General features: G+C 36.0%; 1 protein-coding gene across 1 annotated transcript in view; it reads right to left on the bottom strand.

The window, feature by feature from the left end:
* Positions 1-17,828, bottom strand: part of LOC140155258 (DNA topoisomerase 3-beta-1-like) — a 278,324-nt gene that overhangs the window by 189,914 nt on the left and 70,582 nt on the right. Inside the window, exon 15 of the mRNA XM_072178018.1 lies at positions 13,750-13,855. Coding sequence (XP_072034119.1) covers positions 13,750-13,855 — 106 coding nt within the window. The remainder of the gene's footprint in view (positions 1-13,749; positions 13,856-17,828) is intronic.

The following is a 17,828-nucleotide window of genomic DNA, read 5'->3' as shown; positions in this document are numbered from 1 at the left end:
CAGTTCCCTTATCTGCATGTTTGAAGTGTGAGAAGTGTAATGTACCTGGAGTAGCCCGCGCATGCAGTTCATCTCAAAAGCACTGATTCGTTTACTAAACGTGCAAGAATGCAAAAAATGAGTTTGCGAGATTGCTTCTTTGATAACATCTCAAAAAGTACTTCATTTCCTATTACAGAAAACACCTGTTAACCATTTTGAAATCCATTAACTCTAGATTTCTCAAACTAATCCGATGCATGTTTCAATCTTATCTTGGATCCATCTACCCAGGAAGTCACAGGCAAGTTTTCAACACTTCACAAGTATGTCACAAGTATCTGGATGTGTGGAAGTCACCATCCAATCTTGGGAACCTTTTAATAGAAAACTAACCTTTAATTTCCTTCCTTTCATTCCAGTTAAATGTCAAACCGTTTAAATTTATCACTTATAGCATCAGTGACCTGCAGTCATAACAAGGCAATATCGTCAACACGGAATTCGCCAAGAAACATGTGTTTGTGATATACAAGAATTCATGCCTCTATTCCTAGTGGAAAACAATTAAAAAGCTGCTAGCGATATAGATTTTATCTATTCATGCACTATCATGATATCTGCTCTTATAACCTCATTTCTACCAAAATTTGAATAATGAGTATGGAGACAATCACGAGAGAAGACATACCCAAAAGCAATTTATACCAATATCAGAGCTTTTCTCATCTTCTTTGCCAATATGAACCACGCCATGCATTCAAAGTTTGATGCACTTATTATGCAATGCAACCACTTATGAAATTTATCTTATTTCAACAAGTATTGAGACTGAACTGACATAATTAAATCTTACACCAGTTATCGACTGCTCAGTGTGAGAAGTTGGAGAGTGCAATAGCTGCCCTGTGAACATTTGGCAATTTACACACAGTATATTGTACTCATCTACACATGGCAACTATTGCACTTACCCATTTCTGGCACTGAGTTATGTTCTCCAAATCTTGGTCCAACATGGAAGAACTAAGTTTTTGTTTTGTTTTTTCATGACCTCATCCATATTTCCAGTTTAAGGGAGCACGGTGGCCGAGTGGAACGGGGTCTGACTCATAATCGGAATTTTGCAGGTTCGAGCCCCAGCAAAGCCATTGTGTTGTGCCCTTGAGTAAGGCACTTTATCTTGATTACTCCTCCCCACCCAGGTGTATAAATGGGTACCGGCATTTTAAAATGCTGGGAAGGTAACAGACTCGCTATGGAGGAGGTGTATCGATCCCCCTATACGCTGGCCAAGTTACGTAATAATCGGATTAACTACCATAGCAATAGGTGAAAACAATTTTTGAATATACCGCGCTGCACTGATACGTTCACGTGGTACCTCTGCATTGAACCATATCAGATCATGCTGATCACTTGCACCTGTAAGATTAGTATCTTTGAAAAGGCTATTCAATCTATCGGATTGCAGACATACACAGGTGATGAGTGCAACCTGCTTGTAGTGCAGCGCGATAAGTTCAAAACTGTTTTCACTATAGCTATGGTAATTAATCCGATTAATTAAGTAACTTCGCCAGCGTATAGGAACATTACATTGAGGAGTCTGGCCCAATCACCAATGAAAGAGATACAGGATCGTGTCCTTTACCTTTACCTTCCATGTATGACAGGTAAAGAGAACTGGGTCACTTTCATAGAGTCATATCGGTTGTACCTTGCCATTCATAGAAGAATCTATCTGATAAATTATGCCCTCAGCTATTTACAGTAGAATCTATTTGATAAACTATACCCTAAAGAGTCTTTAAAAAAGAAAAAGAAAAAAGCCACCTATAGCTACATGTACTGGTTTTCAAATAATCTTTGTACCCCTCTTATACAATTGGTACTGAATTAACAGGGACATAAATATTGCTATAGGTATTGTGGTTCTAGAGGTCAAGCCAATAATGTATCAAAACAAAATGATGACAACCCTTGGTATCTCCTTTATAGAACCAATATATACCATTTCTCCAATTTGAAGCTTTGCCCAATCAAAAATGTGCACTAATATTACTGAAAGAACTTAGCCAAAAGCACCACTGTAACAGTGAGTACTTTAAACATTTGTGAATTTTTAACTTAACATATAGACATAAGGCAGATTATGCGGATCTTGGACTCATGAATGTTTATGGGATCTTGTAGAATAACCTGATAGGTCAATGGAACAAAATTTGATAGAGCGTTTGAAGTAGATGACATTTGTACTGACAAATTTGAGCATGCATCACAAATATGGTGGGTGAATACTAACTGTGGGCCATCATGACCACCTGCAACATTACATTAGGGGCTGTGTAATAATTATGTGCTGGGGGAGGGTAAAATTGTGGGGGAGGGATGGCAAGACATTTTGGCCAGATGGGGGTGGCAAGCCTGGGGAGCAATTTTTGGCACACATTCATTGCGCGCCCTTTTAAATAAAACACTCTATAAACTCTTAGGAAAACATTACGGAACAATTGGCATGTGCAAAGGGGGGGGAAGTGATTTTTGGCAGGCTGAGAGGGGGCAAGCAATTCTGGCAGGCCAAGAGGGGGGCAAGCATTTTTGGAAAGCAGTTTGGAAGTTTTACCCGACAGGGGAAGGGGCTCATAATTACTGCATAGCCTCTTAGAATGAAGGAAGTGTAATTGGTTGGATGTAATGCTAAACAAATTCACAGAAATATGCAATTGTAATTTAAGAACATTGGTTTAACCCAATACAATACTAGTATGTATCTTTTATGTTTAAAGACTGTTATTTACATTGTACGTATATACTAATAGCTATACGATAAACTTCCCTTTTATTTTGTACATATCTTCTCAAGTATTTCACTGTTGTTAAAAAAACCACATTATCGCATGTTAAAATACCCATTTCCTTCTATATCAAGATATTACTTGATCGTTTGAGGCCTTTCATGTTATACAATCACAGGGGCTGAGTGGACAATACACTTGTTTTGAAGAAATTCACAGCAGAAAAGATTGTTATCCAATCCCTTCCAGCAAAACGTACACTGTTATTGAGGACAAATCTCTTTCACCAACCTGTCACAGATTGTCTACAACCTGAAAGCTATGATAGACTTCAACTAAAGGTCCCAATGGTTTTCTGAAAGATGACTGAGGCCTCATAGACATCTTAACTTATACAAGCAATGGGCTATTCCATTTAAAATTCACATTCCCTCTGAGGAAGATTTTGGAAATATCTTCCACAGGGGTTGTATGAATTTCAAATGGTATCACATTCTAGGCAGTTCCATTTGAGTTTCATACACCCTCTGAGAAATATTCAACCTTAATCTTCCACAAAGGGAGGGTGAGTTTCAAAAGGAGCTGCCTAATATGCTCATTCCATTTAAAATTCATACTCCCCCAGTAGCAGATATTTCCAAAATCTTCCACAGGGGTAGTGTGAATTTTAAATAGAATAGACCAATGGAAACTTAAAGGTGATACTGGCAAAACTCTCTACTGTCAAGTACAATTTACAAAATATGGGTTTGAAAGTTCCTATGACATCAGAGGGGTAAATGACTGCAATATATGTGATGTGAATACATGTGCAAACAAGCAGATTTGAAAATTATGCAATGCATAGTAAATGTCCCCAGGAACTATAAAGTGTAGTGTGTGTAATTTCAATGGCAAAATAAGTTTTGCCCAACTGATATCTTATGCCCTATGTTACCTTTGATGTTAAGGTGTATGTATATGTAATGATGGGTCAGGTTTTTTGTGTCAAGTACATGTCCAATATGAATGGCAATAATTAGGTAGATTGGTCTCAAGATGACACCAGATATTCACACACCTTTGACCCCAATCCACAGCATACCTAAAAGCTTGCAGAATCCCTTTTCAAACAAATTCTGATGGTCAGTATATTATGTTTAGATGTTGTACAAGAACAAACATTTTTTACATCTCTACACACAAAAACACAAAGACACACAATACTCTATTGCATATTTGCAAGCAACTCTAGTGATTTGTTAGACACACACACAATTGAACGATTGGCCCTCATGAATATGCAAGAAATCACAGCATTGGCTGCTGGTGATCTGTAGTTATACACAACTGACCTTTAATGACTTTCTATGTGACCTTTGACCCAAGGTGCATGGGCCCTAAATACAACTTTAGCAAGAGGTGTTTTGACCAAATAGAGTTGCAATTATGTGCTACAATAGTAAAATAATGTCCATTTACTAATTTTTGCCCAAATAATTAATGTTAACCCAAAATAACTTTTGACCCCATTCTGTATACTCCCAATATGAAGCTCTGGTCAGAAATTCCCAACATCAACTTTATTGATCAGTGCTTTTGAAGACTATGATGGAAACCAAGTACTCACTTAATTTATCTGAAGACTGAAGCATGGGGAAATTGATTTTGATTTTTTGTTTTTTCCTGAAGCCACGATTGACCTAGATTTTGCATTTTTTGACTGTAGCAGTTAAAAAATGGAAATTTTTGGCCAAAGTGGACTGATTTTGACTGAAATATTTTGGAAAATTTTCAAGAAAAGCTTACAAAAAATTCAGATTTTTATGAACGTTTCAGTGATTTTTTAGGTTCATTTAGCCTCATCCAGAAATGAAAATTTAAAAATCAAGATTGACCAACCCTACTTGGCAAGTCCGTCCGCCCGAAGAACAGGATTGTTTTTGTTTCGTCGCCATACTCTCGCCTTTAATCGCAAGTGAAATAGAGCACAACCCTAGCCTCTGAGCACTAACCCCAATAAAGTGATAAATGTCTTGAATATATGCGTAAACATACTAACAGATTCTGTCAAATAAGACACATTGTTACTCTGGAATCCAATTGTCACGGAATGAGGTTGAATAGTACACACTGTAATAAATGTCAGCTATGTGTAATTTGAATGTCCATCAGACAACAATGGGAAATTGGAATGGAGTGAAATTGTGTCTACGAATAAGTTAACCAAGATTACACAAAATGTCACTATGTTATAACAAAATCATGAAATATTCATTTGGAGGAAAAATTTAAATAGTTCATAAAAGTGGGGCGGTCATGATGGGTCTCAGCCGTCACGCCCTTTGCAATGGCGCCTATGAATAAGTTTTAAAACCAAGATTACACAAAATGTCACTATGTTACACACAACAAAATCATGAATATTCATTTGGAGAAAATATTGAAATAGTTCATAAAAGTGGGGCGTTCATGATGGGTCTCAGCCGTCACGCCCTTTGCAATGGCGCCTATGAAAAAGTTAACCAAGATTATACAAAATGTCACTATGTTATAACAAAATCACGAAATATTCATTTCGAGAAAAAATTTAAATAGTTCATAAAAGTGGAGCGGTCATGACAGGTCTCAGCCGTCACGCCCTTTGCAATGACGCCTATGTAAAAGTTAACCAAGATTATACAAAATGTCACTATGATACACAAAACAAAATAATGAAATATTCATTTGGAGAAAATATTTAAATAGTTAATAAAAGTGGGACGGGTCATGACAGGTCTCTGCCGGTGTCACAACCTTTGCAATGGCGCTACTAATGGAAGAGGTATGATCGATAGGTATATTGGATGGAGAAAAATCCTATTGACTTGAAATTGATGTTGCCTAAGGCTTTGTCCATTCTGTTTACGGTCAGATCAAATTTAGTTATGACTGACATATATTCTAATTGTGTAATATTGTTAACACAATTAGGTATAGGTCAATACGAAAATTGAATTAGTAGTATCATGTCAATATAGGTTAGCTGCGGCAAATTTTAAAAACCTGGTACAATCAAATTATTATATAATTTTAACTCACAGAATGTTGTTTGAGGAACAATATCAATGATTAAAAATAGCAACTAGGTATGCTATATATAACTTATAATTTGATTACATACTTCATTGTGGTCAATAACCATGGGTCATTATGTAAGTAAAAATTAGTGATAAGAAAACATCAGATGGTTGGTAAAGATTTCGCACAAAGTTTGTGCAAGTTATTGAAAGTTTTAGGTATATATCCATTACATATTAAGCCTGAGACAAAGCCAGACAGTCAGCCAAGGGAAAGACAAAGACAGATAGATTGAGCCATACAGACAGAGAAAGGGTGTTTCTACTGGGTTTATTTTCTGGGAAACGCCAACAAAGAGATCAATTGGCTCAATAGAAACCAAGGCATTCTCTGCTATTAGCCAAGTAAAGTAACACAAGTGTTTGATGGAATTAATGCCATAGAAATTTTCCAGCTAACATCAATACAGTTCCATCTAACTTAGCAGGCAAGGGAGAATTTGGAAATTGATATTAGATGCCCAATTGGCCATGTAACCACACAAGTGACCGTTAGCCACAAAACTCATCAGGCACAGTTATTTTCCAGGAAGCATACTAGTACATTTTGTATCTGAAAATAACTTTTAACGATACCTGCATTAGCAAGCTAAAAATGTCACCAGAAAATATTCAATATAAACTAGTTTGATTGGTTACAAAGGGGACTATCGTGTATTCAGCCAATCAGAGATATGGTAAGAATAGTCCGTAGGGCTGACAGAGGATAAAGCTTTTTAAAGCTTTATCCCCTGTCAGCCCTACAGTACTTTAAAAAGCACCAAGAGATTTAAAAGCTCAATTTTGATTGGTTACTGAGATGATTTTATTATGTAATTAACCAATCAGGGGCAATGTTATAAAGGCAGCAGTGCCCATGGAATAGCCTAAATCAGATTTTGTTCTTTTTTATCTGCTCCTCTAAAAGCAGGGGATATAGTACAAATTGTGCTGTCTATTTCACCAAACAGGCATAAAGGTATGCAAGGTATTCAAACACAGCATAGCTACAATCGGAGTGAAATCTTTGGATTTTTAGTAGTCATATCTATTATTGCCTATCAACCTGCCTCCTTCCAATCAATTCCTGATTCAAGAACCTTTGATTTTACCCTCACAAAAGTGTGCCTGACACATTGATCAGTTGTAAAGGAAAAGTCATTCAGATATCCAGCATTCCATCAATAAGCATGTTTTCAGAGAATTGCTTTCTTTTGTTTTTCTGTTTTTACATGCAGCTTCTTGACACCAAACTACTAGTCTCCTGCACAGTCCTATAACATATTATTTGAATAGACAATAAATAATGTGATTGAGCAAGATGATGTCATTTGTTCCTCAAATCGATTATCTATCATGCCCAAGAGAAGTGTTCCAATTCTTTTTTACTTCATCATTATCAGCAGCACATCTATTTTGGGAACTGCAAGTAGTCTATTTCTTCCAGGATTTTAACATATTGTGTGCTATTGATCGCACAAGAATGATACTTGCTTAAGTTGACAAATTATGCTTGATAAATAACCCATTTGATTGATCTGGTCAAAAATGTATGCCATTCTATTATGGCAAATAGTAAGGGGCTGTGCAATAATTATGAGCTCCAGGGGGGCAGTAGCGTAACTACGGTTGGTAGCGCCCAGGGCAAGAAATAAAATTGGTGCCCCTACCCCCACCCGAAAATATCTTAGACGCAGGGGTGTGGTATTGGTAACAGCATATTTTTTAAGTGAGGTTGATTTGGTGCCCCCTAGTGGTAGCGCCGGGGGCACATTACCCCCCCTTGCACCCCTAGTTACGCCACTGCAGGGGGTAAAATGGCATGCCAAAAGTTGCTTCCCTCACTCTCAGCCTGCCACAAATTTTGCCCTCCCTCTTGGCTCATAATTATTGCACAGCCTCTAACTGCAGATTTCAACTAACACAGTACTATATTGCAGCATAGATCCTGTGATGGCAGTAAGCATACAGTAGCCTCACCAAGATAACCTGGGAATAAGGGATGTCGAGAGCCAAAGTGCCTTTTGGATGCCATATTTTGTAAGTAACTGGATACCCATTTTAGTGTGATTGAAGGATGGTCACTTCAAAACCACTTTAGCACCTTTGTATCAACCCTCTCATCTCCTGCCTAAACCCCTAGTGGGCACGTGTTGGCTTTGTCGATCGCAAAAGTAATACACTTTGATTGAGTTTTTTGCACTAAAACTCGCCCATTTCTATATTATGACTTGAAGCAAACCAGTTTAATCAATTCAATCACAGTATGCTTGACCTATATATGTTGCTATCACAATGGGTAGGTGCAGTGGTCACCACCACCGTTAGCAAATTTTCACAGTCTATCTTAAAGTGTCACATTTGTAGATGAACTTGATCTCTTTTAATGGTAACATCCTGACATATATAGCAAGTGTAATTGCATTAGTGCACATTAACAGGATTACATTATGGTTTAAGTGTTTGTGTGTGGGGGGTATGGGTATTGGGGCTTGTAAACACTGACGCATTGGTTTCATTTTTTTCGGTCTAAAACCCACCAAACTGGGACATCTGACGATCGGAGACGTTCCTGGTTTGTATAGATTTCTTCCCCTGCATCCCCTATATGGTTAAAATTGCCAAAAATGGTATCAATTAAGATGTCCCCAGTTGTCAGGGGTGTAGGTTTTAGACAATTGTCCACAATTTTAGGCTAGAATTGTATGTCCCCTTTGGCGGTTTTAGGCAAGTGTCCTCAATCGATACACGGTACAAGAGGGCAGGGGTGTGTGGTTTGTTATGCAAGTGTGCATGTGTTTGAATCCTATAGCAAAGTGAGCCATTTAATAATAATGGAGAGACTCTTGTTAGACTCAACAAAAACTTAAAATGCCTAAGAAAAACACTTCAAAAGAGTCATGCATGCATTCCCTATTTATAGCACAAAATAAGCGAAGTAAAGAGAAATATTCCCTTTTATGGTCTCTTAAAGGTGTCGTTCTCTCTCTTTTCCTTCTTATGGTGAGTGTATAGGAATTTATATAATAGTGTGTGCACATGCATTTCATTGATACCAAGTGCCCTACATTCCCAACCGAGACTTGGAAATCCACACCTCATCAAATCACATCCGAAATCAATGTTAATCCTGTAATTCTATCTTTCACAAGCTCACTACATTAAGCAAAGTCAATGTGTGATTTAGTAACGGGGCGAGTGTCAAGCCTAGTGGTTAATACAATGGTTAAAGAGAGGTTACAATACTTCCCTCTAGTATCGCTGCTTGGCTTATTGGGCTATTCCATTTAAAATTCACACTACCCTTGTGTTAAGGGCTGGCGTATGAACGTTTGGACAGTATTTATTGTGGGACATTAGAGCACATCAGACATATCGAATTGCATTCTGTATACGAAGAATGTCCTTCTGATATCAAATAATTTTTTGAAATTAGCAATGTAATACACATTTTATGGCAAATCATTAAAATTGATATTTTGATATTTAACAGTACTTGAAGTAAACTTTATAAATCTGATGATTTATACTTAAATGTATGTAGGTGGGATGAAAAGTCGACGATCAATTGAAAATTTTGACCTTTCGTATTGAAGATATGGATTCTTTTCCCCAAAACACCCAAAAAAAATAGGTCTTTTGGGGAAAAAATCCGTATCTTCAATATAAAAGGTCCAAATTTTCAATTGATCGTCGGCTTTTCCTCCCAGCTACATACACTTTAAGAATATATCATTAGATTTATCAAATTTATTTCGAGGACTGTTATATATCAAAAATTTGAAAAATATCAAATTTTAATAATTTGTCATAAAATTTGTATTATATCGTGAATTTCAAAAAATGAAAATTATTTGATATCAGAAAGACATGACAAAATTCAGAATGCAATTCGATACGTCTGAGGTGCTCTCATGTCCCACAAAAAATACTGTCGAAACGCCATAAACGCTCATTCTAGATCCCTTAAGATTTTGGAAATATCTTCCACAGGGGGAGTATGTTTTTCAAGTGTAATTGGTCATAGTTAATCATTTTGAAACCCATACTCCCAATGTATTATGGCTTTACCCATATCTTCCACAACTGGAGTGAGTATTTTAAAAAGAAGTTACCCAATTGTCTATTCTATTCGAAACTTATACTCCCTCTGGGGAAGACTCTAGCTAAATCTTCCACAGGGGTAGTGTGGATTTCAATTGAATAGCCCGATGATGACGATAAAGCCAAGAAACTAGGCTGTTTTGCAAATAGGGTCGATTGCTCATCTAACCAGGCTATAGGTTTTTCCTCGTCTTACAGATAATACCATGCAATCACAAACACACACTCTTTAAGTGTCTAACACTCATTCCCTCTATCTCTACCTCTTGGAGGGGATTTACTTTGTATTTACAAGATATTGATAGCATTGTATAGGATAGGTGAAGTAGTTCATAGGGGCTTTGAATAAGGTAAACTTTTTCTTCACATTCAGGGGTTTTTACTCTGGTGCTTTATTGGAATGAAGTACTCTATAATCAGCAAATGATATATGTATGGGTAGGTTTAGGCTGCCATCATGGATTTCTTTCATTTGTATGACATAATATAATCCAACCAGGCCACAGTGTGCAACTGGGCTATTCCCGTTGAAATGCATACCCCTATGGAAGACATGACCTTAATCTTCCACACAGGGGGTGCAAATTTCAGATGGAGTTACCTGAATTGGTGGCTCCATTTGAAACTCACACTCCCTGTGTGAGATTAAGGTCCTATCTTTCATAGGGGGTGTATGGATTGCAACCGGAATACCCATTTTGAAAAGTAAGTTATATCATCATCGACATCATCGTGCCCAGCATCCAAGCTTACTGTTGCCCAAATCCTCAAATTCCTAGAAAAGTCGCTTGTATAGTCAACTTCTTCTTCACTTTTATAAAATGCCAAATTCTTTTATGTACTGCATTATGTTTTGTTCCCTATTTTGCCAGTATGAATTGCTGCCTTTGGCTCCATGCTATAAATACCAGTTCTGTCCTATACTATACATGTATATATAGGCTATAGAGATGTGTACAAAATAGCCTATATTAAAATGTCTCTACCTATGAAGCAACTCAGTTTTTGAAAGTAATGTTTTCTTTAAAGACAAACAAATAAATAAACAAAAATTTATAAAGAAATATATTGGTGACCATTGGTTTTTTGAAATGCACAGACAATAAAGTTTGTTCACACACATTATCAGAATAGCACCACTTGAGATTTACAAGGAAGCAGACAGCTTGAGAAATACAATAAAAATCTTAATAAAAACCTAGATTCTTTCTTAATCTAGGCAGATGCCAAGATTAAAGCCTACCTTTAATACCTGCACAAAATGTTTTAATGTTTAAGCATCTAGGTGTGTCATAGCACTTCAAATGTAATAACACTGTTAATTGAATACACACCTTTGGGGACAATAAACTAAAACATTGAGTTTTCTGAAAGCACATTAGGCATGATTTTATCATCAATGATTTTATCAATACTTGTAGCAGCTTTGAAACTTTTAAAACAATGCAATAGGTCAAGTTGATATTCAATGCTGTCATAAATTCCACAGTTTATGACTCAATTTGATAAAGACCCCTTCAATTCTAATATCTCAGGACATTTTAATAATTCATTGCTCTTCCAATGGCGCCATTGAGGCTATTTCTCTTTTAAAAAAAACAAGGCCACCTCCTCTTCACACATTGTATGACGATTGCGCTTGGGGAGAGACTGAAGCACAGGATGCATATCATCTTGCTCTACTGCATAATGGGGTCAATGCAAGTATCAGATATTACATAATCTCAACTTGAAACTTGTTAAGAGAGAAAGCAACAAATTTTAATGTGCCAAATATTAATTGATAATCTACAGATCCAATTATATGATGATTTATACTGTATTCTCTAGTAAATGCCCCATGGGTGTAACATTTTCGAAAGTGGGTATTAATTAGAATTGAATTTTCCAGGAATTTTCAATGAAACAAACTTGGGGGAAAATCGTAAAATCTGACTTGCAGTTTGAAATACAACATGGCATTGTCCACGCGGGACACATATTATTGGTGAATGCTCTAAATACACTGATAATGTGATATATGGTCATGTTTTTTGAGGTGGGACCCAATTGTGTCACATCTTGCTATTGGTCAAAAATCAACTCCTTTTTGTATTTCTGATTATATTTCAAAAGTTTTCACCCAAACTAGTAAAAGTATACATTTTTAGAAAGCATATATTGTCATGATTGCAAATCTGTAAAGTTTGAGTGGATATACAGGGTGTACCAAAAAATATACAGGGTGATTCCATTGAAAATACTGAAAAATTAAATTCCTTTACCACTCCAATATTTCTACATAGTATATTAAATTGAAAAATGAACTTGATATTTGGAATGTACACAGTTAGTCCTTTCATTAAATATATAGTTTGTACTATATTTAGTAAGCCCATTGTGTTATACAGGGTGTGAAAAAAGTTGTAAATTAAAATTTTTAATTTATGTAAAATTTCCCAAAGTGTCATTAAATTTGGAAAATATATTCAAAATAGTTTACAGAATTGCTATAATATCAAATTCAAATATCCAATTCCTATATAGGGTGTTCCAAAAATCAATATACAGTGAATAATTAGTAACAAAGGTACATGTACATGAGGCGTATACATGCACACTTAGCCTACATCAATAAACTATTTAACAATAACCAAAGATCAATATGTCATCAGAATAAATCCTTTGACTGTAATAATCTCCTTTGAGAAGATTTATTTTATATTTCAAAGATAAAACAATATTGAAATTTATTTCATATGCATGCATGCAAAATTAAAGCCCATTGTATTGTATGACACCCATTCCACTGCATTAATTAAAAGCTTGTTAAATCCTTAATTACTATGTTTATTAAGATTAACTAGGCAATTATAGTTATAGAAAGTTAAAAATAAGATTAACATTATGCAAATGCATTTTTACTTCTCCTAGGCAACAAAGTGCATAAATTTTATTAATGAACATCAACTTCCCATTTGAATTACACAGAGCTCCTCCGCTTCCGGCTCCTCCACTTCCGGCACCACCCCTGACTAATTAACTTAATTAAGCTGTTGTAATTAATTAATACATTTGTTTAATTGTATTTGTTATTAATTCATTAGATTAATAATTTATCTTCAAAATAAGACCAAAACCATTTGTTCATGATGAATTTTAGCAAAAATATAGGAATAAGTAGACAAAATGATGTAGCAAAATGTGACAGCACCACCTTTTTTAGGGTCCCAGTATAAAAAACATGACCATATGTAGAACATTCTACTATAATGTGGCGAAGAATATGATTGAAATTTAAGATATTTCTGTAGGTGTAAATTATTATCAATTACAAGGTCCATTAACTCAACACTTTGCAGTTGAAATACAACATGGCATTGTCCAGGTGGGCCAAGTATTATTGGTGAATGCTCTAAATACACTGATAATGTGATATATGTAGAACATTCTATTATAATGTGGCGAAGAATAGGATTGAAATTTAAGATATTTCTGTAGGTGTAAATTAGTATCAATTACAAGGTCCATTAACTCCACACTTTGTAGGAAGATATACTTACAGAAGCCACTGATTTGCTAGATTGTGAGATATGTTTTATAATATGTTGAGTTTTTAACGTTGCTGTGATTTGAACCTTCAATTTAATTACACAGGAGGTTTAAACAGTGGTGTAGAACCACTGTGGTTTGTAAAAACGTGAAAATTTAACAGTCAGTAGGCTTCTACCTTTAGCCTTCTTTGTCACTGGAACCAGCCTGGCTTCTTCGGGCTTGTATAGAGGGAGAGTTGTTTTCTGTGTGTCACTTACCTTATTGAAGTCCACATTGAGAATGGATGCTTGACACGCCTCGCATTGTTCATCTGATACCAGTACCTTGTGTGCATCCTCAAACATGTTAATTAGTACATTGCATCTGTATTAAAAAAATGGAATGTACAAAATTTAGTATCACCTATATATCCTCAAATATGTTAATTAGTACATCACATCTGTATTAAAGAAATGAAATGTACATAAAAAACTATTTTATTTATTTATTTATAACATTCTGCCAAAGCCAGGCAAAGCTACTAAATGCAAGGGATGCCAACCGGACTTTATGGGTCAGGAATATGGGAAGAGGTCTGATTTTAGATACAGAAGGAAAACCGGAGCACCCGGAGAAAAACCTGCGAGGACGAGCATGGATCGGCAACCAAACTCACATGTGGTGCCGCGGGGAATTGAACCCGGGCTGCAGTGGTGAGAAGCGAGCGAGAAGACCACTACACTGACCTATCCTCCCTAGTACCTACAGTAGAAATTTCAATTGAATGAACACAGCTTTCAACAGCTGTACATGATCCAACCATGATTGTATATCGCATATTTCAAACTACAACATGAACACACCACCTTGGATACAATAATTAAAATACTGACCAATCACGAGTGCATTGGCATGGTTGGATTCACTTCCACATTTCGCACACAGTCGCACATGCTGGCGTACATCGCAAAGTGTATGCAAAAGACATCATGATGTCAGATTGTGTTCATTTATTTGAAATTTCTACTGTAACAGACTGGGTTTGGACACCATTGGAAACAAAAATTGTTGCATGATATTGACAAACAATATATCCACTGATTTTGGCAGTGCCCCATAAAGGGTTCACTAGTTGAAGTTCCCTTAAGAAACTCAAAAAGCTTTTTACAAAATAAAAAAAATCATTGAAGTAATTGGTAGCCTGTTTTGTTTGAAACAACTGCTCCAATTTACAATGTCGCACATTGTTGCATTCGGTAACAATGGCCATTATGTAAGAAAATATGCAGTTTTGAAAGTTGCACTTTAGTCCATTCAACTCTCAAACAATGCAGTCAGTCTTATCTAATGTAGATTACATTCAAGCATGCTTTGTGAGATTTGAATGGCCCAAAGTGAAATTTTTAAAACGGCAACTTTTCGTACGTAAATGAGCCATTGTGACTGAACTCATCGGTGTATCACATTATAAATTGGAGCAGACGTGTAAAACACAACAGGCTACTAGTAATTCTTATGTTTAATTTAGTACAGGGTGAGTCAAAAAAGTGCAATAGAGAAAAGAATCCATTTTTATTTAAGAACCGATTTGAACCTTACAGGTTTTAAAATATTTTATGAATGATATATCCATTAGTGACCTTGTGTGAAAAAACCAAGGAATTAGCATTTACTGTTTTGTTTTTATGACACATTTTATAGCGATACCCAATTTTAATGTTTGTCCAAGAAACATCTAAAATTTGAAAGTCAGCCCACTCTGTGTAAGGTAGATTTGGAACAACTGCTATTTTCTTAACCTCATTGGCATTGAAATAAAATGGAGCACCCAAATTGTTATTGTCCTTGGTCTTGTTTAAGGAAAAGAAACATTATTTGTTGTTATTTTCATTTTACCTTTACTTTAAAGATGTTTATTCTCTATCAAAAACATACAAATTTGCAGGCGGATTTTTGCAAATGTCGAAATGAAATGCGCGTAAATTGAAGTGGAGCAAATTATATAATATCCAGTAAGTTGGACATACTGGGATTAAAAAACTGGAGTTGGAGTCGAGTGAGGTATGAAGGAGTTAAAGTAATGTTAAAAAGTTTGTTTGAACAGAAAAAAGAAATGAAAATAACGCAAAAATCAACCTTATTTAAGTTTCAGAGCTGGTGGCTTTATCGTGCATTGTGTGCTCTCATTCAAAATACATGGTACCTCGTGGACAAATAATGAAATTGGGTATCGTAGCAAAAGGACTCATAAAAATTAAACGGTAGATGTGATTGACTTCAGTTTTTCACAGTAGGTGCCTATTGAGTGTGGCATTTATAGAAACTTTCAATAATTGGAAAGTTCAAAGTAATTCTTACGTAATTATCGATTCTTTGCTCTATTGCACTTTTTTTGACTCACCCTGTAAAAAGAAAATTGAATAGCTTAGTTCAAATTACATGTAGGTATTGAAATAACAGGTTTTTTGTAACAAAATTTGTAACTCACTACTATTATATTACAAATGTGATAGACAGGCCCTTTTATAGAGCCTAATCTGAATGACAGCCACAAAATAGTGACAAATTAAATAAATTCTGCAAATATTCATGTGTTCATTATTGTTTAAGTCAAATTGCTTGTTAAGTGTGACTGACAGGCCCTACCGATAGGCTCAAAATGACTTGACAGCTCTCTTGTTGAACACAGAATAAATTATAAAAAGCTTGTATTTAATTATCTAAATTACAAAAATCTGAGCTGTGCCAATGTAGGAAACTGACTATAAAGGACTTCTATGAACAAAACAGATGATATAAGTTGAGGTTTTCATTGGTTTACTTTGTTCACGATGTATAGGAAACTTTTTAGCATGTTTCTACTGAGCAAACGGTTGTGGGTAAATTTGAGTGAATTCGGGGTGATGCAAGGAATATGCAGTAACAGCCCCAGTAGAAACAGATCAGGTGAAGGTGAATGCGCGTTAATGTGAATGAATCCGTCAACCACCTATTGAGGTGGTTAACAGTGGTGAATACACAGTAATGTTCGCAGTAGAAACAGTTCGGGTGATGATTTTCAGGGTGACACTGGAAGTAAGGCTACAATAATACAGTGTAAGCATTCAAAATCAGACCTCGAAGGTCACGGAAACTATTTTCTGGACTTTCGCCCTCCCTACTAAATACGTGGAAAGTGAATTGTTACCCTGCATTTACAGTGCAGTATAAACGACACGATGAAGGCGAGAGGACTAAAATGTGGGTTAAGGTGAAAGCGCAGTAATGCGAGGTGCTCAGTATAAACATGCTTTTGTCAGGCCAGACTCTGAATTATTCACAAATGTCAAATTATTTGGATTAATACGAGCATTAACCTCCTAATAAATGATGTCTCCGAATAAGCTGTGCAGAAGGTGCATATCATAAATAAATTTAATTAATACAGTTCTATGCCTGCTAATAGCTCTGAAAAGATTGTATAAATATTTTATCTGGACAAGCAAAGTTGACTGCCCTTGCCTGCTGAATAAGAGGTCCTAAAATTGGCTATTCCATTTAAAATTCACACTGCCCCTGTGAAACATTTTGGAAATGTCCTTTGCATGGGGAGTATGAATTTTAAATGGAATGAACACATTAGGCAGCTCCATTTGTATATCATACACCCTTTGAGAAAGATTGTGTTCATTCCATTTGAAATTCATACTCTTCCTGTGGAAGATATTTCCAAACTCTTCCACAGGGGCCGGGGAGTGTGTATTTTAAATGTAATAGCCCAATGTTTTGTACCTTACGACTTATTCTATTGCCCTTACATTCTGTGATTTGTCAAAAACGCTTCATGCTAAAGCACCATATTCGGGTTTTGATTGAGCAAACTTCAATCAAAACCAAAATTGTCATTGGCGTAATAAGCCCTGGGTTTTGTTGAAAAGGGTTTCATTGTCCTGTAGATCAATAAAAGGTGGTGCCATGCGTGTTGTGACATCAGTCCGACACCTGTTGTGCATCCATGCCCTGTGTCGAGTCGCGTGCCAGTAGCCAATCATAGGCAGCGGTTCTGGGGGCGTGGCTGTTTTCTCAGAAATTGTTGCCGGGAAAAGTCATAGGCTGTTTCGATACCATCCGAAGAGGTCAGGAAAATTTTAAAACCCACCCACCACTCCCTTTATAAAAAATATGATATTAAATGGCATTGTTTCTTTTGCTTTTTACCATTTTGTCCAATATATGAATCAAAATGGAGATACATTGTCAATTCCAAATTAGGCTGTTTGGAAATTGAATGGGGTTGTCCTAATTCCGGAAATGAGTAATGATTAGGTCCAAGCCAAATATGCTGTTTGGGATTTGAAGTGGGTCGTCTCACTTCAGG

This window comes from Amphiura filiformis, chromosome 6, assembly GCF_039555335.1.
Source record: "Amphiura filiformis chromosome 6, Afil_fr2py, whole genome shotgun sequence".
Taxonomy (NCBI): domain Eukaryota; kingdom Metazoa; phylum Echinodermata; class Ophiuroidea; order Amphilepidida; family Amphiuridae; genus Amphiura; species Amphiura filiformis.
This window is presented reverse-complemented; position numbering and strand designations above follow the sequence as displayed.